This window comes from Cucurbita pepo, chromosome 3, assembly GCF_057944985.1.
Source record: "Cucurbita pepo subsp. pepo isolate OVF chromosome 3, ASM5794498v1, whole genome shotgun sequence".
Classification (NCBI taxonomy): Eukaryota; Viridiplantae; Streptophyta; class Magnoliopsida; order Cucurbitales; family Cucurbitaceae; genus Cucurbita; species Cucurbita pepo.
Genome location: NC_141800.1, coordinates 17669019 through 17674276, shown reverse-complemented (window position 1 = coordinate 17674276; position 5258 = coordinate 17669019). Strand labels below are relative to the sequence as shown.

Sequence of the window (5258 nt, the reverse complement as noted above, 5' to 3'; positions counted from 1 at the left end):
AATAGGTTAATTTTGCCTCGGAAACACAATATTCGTCACAGTCTCGTTTAGCTAACAAGAAGAAATCTAGCTTCATTCTCTCTCCCGTTTTTCTTTGAATGAGGAGAAATCTCTCTTTGTTCTCGCTCCCATTTTTCGTTTAAACATGAATTATCGACTCCGTTTAAAGCGAGTTCTCGCAGATTAAATCAACATCTTTTGATGAGTTTGATGGAAATTTATGAAATATACTTTTCAATATTGCATATCGTGTTCTACAAATTATAAACTTACATTCCAAACTCACGTCATACAATGTTGAATCTTGCATAAATTATGTGAGATTCCATATCAATTGGAGAGAGGAACGAGTGCTAGCGACCGAGCGGTGTGCCAGCAACAAGGACGAAAGGGAACGTCTACCCATATCTACTATCGGAAGCACGAAAGGGAAAGCTCGAAGAAGATAATATCTACTATCGGTGAGATTGTACGTTTACAGATTAAATTCACACAAATTTATAAACTCACAAGAACGTGTGTCCATATTGTTTGCGTTGTATGATCATAATTGTTACGCTTGTTTACTCATAGAGCTTTGATCAATTGCTTGGTACCTGGCGACAAGCTTGTCTCTAGGCGGCCAGGTTTCATTTATGATAGGCGCAGCAGCAAATTCGTGTATCCATTTCCACAACAGGGGAAACCTTTGCTCGGTTATGAGCTCAACTCCAATCACTTCCTCCATTACACTCACTATGTTTGCAAGCCATCCAAGTGCAATATCCACGAACCCAATGGCTTCCCCTCCAAAGAACCTCCTTCCCTCCAACTCTCCTTCCAAATGCTTCATATTCTCCAAGGCTTCTTCTACACCTTCCTCTCTCACTTTCCCTTGGTTCATCAGCACTTTCCTTATAGATGCCAAAACCTACCCTTAAAAATGAGAGTAAGAGATCGACTGTGTTAACTGTGGTAGCTCATAACTCTCATTTATTTGGTTCATTAACTAACATTTATTTGGTTCATAACTAGTTTAAATAAAAGGCTGTGATGTCCCAAATTGATTGAGGAGGAAAACAAAACACTATTTATAAGAGTGTGGAAATCTTCCCCTACCAGACGCATTTTAAGGCCTCGAGGGGAAGTCCAAAAGGGAAAGCCCAAATAGGACCATATCAGCTAGCGGTTGATCTGGGTCGTTACAAATGATATCAGAGCCAGACATCGGACGATGTGCCAGCTTTCTCGCTGTTCCTTGAAGGGGTGGATTGTGACCTCCCACATTGGTCGAGGAGGAGAACAAAACACCATTTACAAAGGGTGTGAAACCTTCCACTAGCAGACGCGTTTTAAAAGCCTTGAGGGGAAGCCCGAAAGGAAAAGCTACAATATCTGCTAGCAATGGATCTGGGTCCTTACAAAGGTTGTCTAGGATGATTAAGATACATTGAGTTTGAGTGTCATTTTTTTATTTGTTGAGTGTCATTTATGAGGAATTTTGTTGAGGGACTTTGTTCCCCCGCTAGTCGATATCATCTTTTTTGGGCTTTCCTTCAAAGCTTTAAAACTCGTCTACTAGTAAAATGTTTCCACACACTTGTTTCGTTCACATCCCCAACTGATATGGGATCTTTCGGTGAGAGTGTGAGATATACACTTCACGTAAATCTTTATGTCTCTTTGCTTCCATTACAACAAAAGCTATTTTAGGTCAATTAAAAGTGGTTTTTTATAAGTCTTGGTCAAGTAAAATTAGGTAATATATATATATATATATATATATATGTATATATATATATGATGAACTGAGAGTTACCTTCTCATCCCCAAATTTAGCCCAAAAGCGAGCAGCGGCTCTCTGGTAAGGATCCTGAGGCAGCAATGGATTTTGCTTCCACATTTCATCGATGTATTCCAGAATGACAAGCGATTCAGCGACCGGTTTTCCGCCATGGACCAGAACCGGGACCTTCTTGTGGACCGGGTTGTACTCCAGAAGCTGGGGACTCTTGTTGGCCAGATCTTCGTAAACGGTGTCGTATTCTAATCCTTTCAACTTCAACGCCCATACTATTCTCAGAGCGAATGGAGTCGACCACGTTCTGAATAGCTTCAGTTCTTCTCCCATCTCCCTTCTTAGCTCACTTCCTCTGCTCTGTAATCGCACTTTCAGTTCTCTGGGTCGGCCCCTTTTATGGACCAAGATTTAGGAAATTGCTCCTTGGTCCCTGTGCTTTTGTGTCTTTTGCAAACATAACCACCATTGAAATAGAAATTTATCGTTCGTCCTCGTGTTTTTGTGTGTTTTGCAAAAGTACCCTTTTGAGGTCTCGATTTTAAACTACTATTGAGATAGTAATCTTCGGGGCTGCCATCTCACCTTTCTATGCCTCAATTTTCTTTACCAGTTTAGGAACGAGGTTAAGGACGTTATTGCAATTTTCAAAGAATATCGATAAATTTTGTTAAACCGTCTCATTTTAAAAATAGTTATAATTATATATTTTTGATAAAAATGATGAACAAATAATTTCAAATATATAGTTTTTAAACTCTAATAATTGAGAATTAATAATAGAATTCATTTTAAACTTTTTAATCATGATTATTATATAATTCATAATTGATGCGTATTATACTTCAATAATAATTAGAATTATTGTTTGTAGTGAGGGTGGGCAATAATGCAATTGGATAGAAATCGAAGGGTATGTTAGAAAAGAGAAAAGAAAAACGACATTTTGTTAAGTTTTTCGTCTTTGATGGCTACTGCGGTCAATATCCTCCACGTGTCACCTTCTGCTGATGTAAGGCGTGACGTGGTATTGACTGTTCTTTTCCCCTTCGGTCTTTATCATTCTTCTTTTAAAAAAAATATAATTATTTTAAAATTTTCTTCTATTAACATAATTACTAAAAATTTAAAATTTAATATTACAATCTAATTTCTTAATTAATTTTTATATTCATTATTCGAATTAATGAACTAAATAATTATAGGAGGGAAAGAAAACAACGATAACTAAAAATTAGCAGTTAAAATATTAAGTTATTAGTGGACTAATTATGCTGATTTAAAAGATCAATGATCCCGTTTTCACTAATAATTAAAAAAGATTGTCATAATTCTTAGTTTAAATAAAGGATTTCAATATTAACTATTTTGTTTTTAATATAATAAAAAAAAAACGTGTGTAAAAAATATTCATATTAAGTGAAATATAATTTTGTCTCCGAGCATCTAAATGAAAATTTTCCTCTATATTTGAGACTGATCCCCTGAATAAAATGGATATCTTTAACATACACCCAAATATAAATATTTCTTTTAATTTACGTGTGTGCCCTCTTATTCTAGGGCAGCCAATCCAAGTACGTGGCACAATCAGATGGTGCCACGTTTCAAGTTCTTATCTATATGAAAATCATGCATGTTCATAATTGTAGCCATGAAACTCAGCTTGGGGTTGAGTTTGGGGCAGTGGGTGAGACTCATAGAAACGACGACGAATTTGGTCCACAGAAGGCCAATTTTCACTGATGATTGGAGCAGAAGAGAATTCGGCTATCCATTTGGACAAGAGGGGAAACCTTTCTTGCGTGACCAGGCGAGGTCCAACCATCTCCTCCATTGCAGTGAGCGAGAATGCAATCCACCCAACCACGATGTCCACAATCCCAACGCTTTCCCCTCCAAAGAATCTCTTTCCCTTCAGCTCTTCTTCCAGAAGCTTCCAATTCTCCAACGCTTTTCCAATGGCTTCCTCTCTCATATCGCCCCACACGAACGCGTTTTTCGTGGATGACAAAACCTAAAAGTGCACAAAATATGGAAATTAATTGGAAGGAAAAGCTCTGATACCAAATGATAAAGAATCATGTCAAGAGGAGTAAGATTCGGATTTACTTGTTGATCGAATATCTAAGACATCACCAATAGTTTGAGATTAAAATCACTACACAAGTAAGATCGATAATGTCTCGCTTGAATGATTCTAAACATGCAATCTAAACTATATAGAATTTCAAAAGAAATGTAATAACACACAATAACACTTATTTGAGATTCGAGTCACTCTACGAGCAAGATTGATCATATCAAGTTTGACTAAAAGAAACGCTCATTTTACTGCATTTTCCAAGTCTCTTTTTACGAAGATAGCATATATTACTTGATATAATCCAAAATGAAGACACTTACGCCTTCCATGAAGTATTTCAATATTTATGACCATATCTAGTCTCTATATAATTGTAACCTTAAAATAAATAAAAATTTTAAAATACAATTATCATCCACCCAAATTTTGTAATTATTTAAGAATAAGAAAATTTTATTATTTTTTAACCGGACATGGATTTCAACCTCTAGTGATATTTTAAATAACATTTAAAAAAAAAAAAACTTATATTGTATGATTGATGTCTTAGTTTATACGAGGAGCATGTATTTGATACCTTATCCTCAGCAAATTTGACCCAGAAGCGGGCAACGGCTCGTTGGTAAGGATCCTGAGGCAGCAATGGATTTTGCTTCCAAACCTCGTCGATGTATTCGAGGATGACGAGCGGTTCGGCGATCAGTTTTCCGCCATGGATGAGCAATACAGGAAGCTTCTTATGGATCGGACTGTTAATCTCCTCCAAAAGCAGCGAACTCTCGTAGGCCAGACTATGTTCTTCGTAAACGGTGTCGTATTCCAACCCTTTCAACTTCAGCGCCCATACTATTCTCAGAGTGTACGGACTCGACGTTCTGACCAACAGCTTCATTTCTTCTCCCATCCTTTCTTCCTTCTCCACTTGTTCTTGTTTGCCAGAAATTTACATAATATAGAGATGTACCACCAACCCTTCATATTATATTATTAAAAAAATACCACATTTAGTCTTTAAATTTTAAAATATTACCAATAAATTTTTATTTGAATTTTCGTTTAGTCCCTAATTTTTTTTTTTTTGTGTTTGACATTAACTTTAAGTTAATTAATTTAAAATAATTATAATTATAATTTTTAATCATGTTTTAATAATAATGAAATAAAACTAAATTAGTGGACGTTAACTTCGTATACAACAAAATAGTTCAAGGACAAGAGTGTAAATCTTGAAACTTAAGGACCATATAAAAATAAAATTTAAAATTTAAGAATAAATTTAATATTTTAAAACTTACAGACTAATAATAATAATAATAAATAAATAAATAAATCGACTCAAAATTTTACTTAATTAAGTGGTCTCAAATTTACTTAAATATAAGTTCTCTTTGATTA

At 35.3% G+C, this 5258-nt stretch overlaps 2 protein-coding genes across 2 annotated transcripts; both read right to left on the bottom strand.

Annotated features, from left to right (window-relative positions):
- Positions 1–217: 217 nt before the first annotated feature.
- On the bottom strand, positions 218–2216 carry LOC111790122 (putative glutathione S-transferase). The gene is made up of 2 exons (XM_023670947.2): positions 1799–2216; positions 218–910 (listed from the first exon to the last, which is right to left on the bottom strand). Exons 1-2 carry the CDS (start codon positions 2108–2110, stop codon positions 554–556), a joined length of 669 nt encoding a protein of 222 aa, XP_023526715.2. The 5' UTR covers positions 2111–2216; the 3' UTR covers positions 218–553.
- A 1025-nt stretch (positions 2217–3241) lies between these two features.
- On the bottom strand, positions 3242–4789 carry LOC111790121 (putative glutathione S-transferase). Its single transcript, XM_023670945.2, has 2 exons — positions 4441–4789; positions 3242–3794 (listed from the first exon to the last, which is right to left on the bottom strand). The coding sequence occupies exons 1-2, from the start codon at positions 4765–4767 to the stop codon at positions 3408–3410; spliced, it is 714 nt and encodes a 237-aa protein (XP_023526713.2). The 5' UTR covers positions 4768–4789; the 3' UTR covers positions 3242–3407.
- Between the last annotated feature and the right edge of the window lie 469 nt (positions 4790–5258).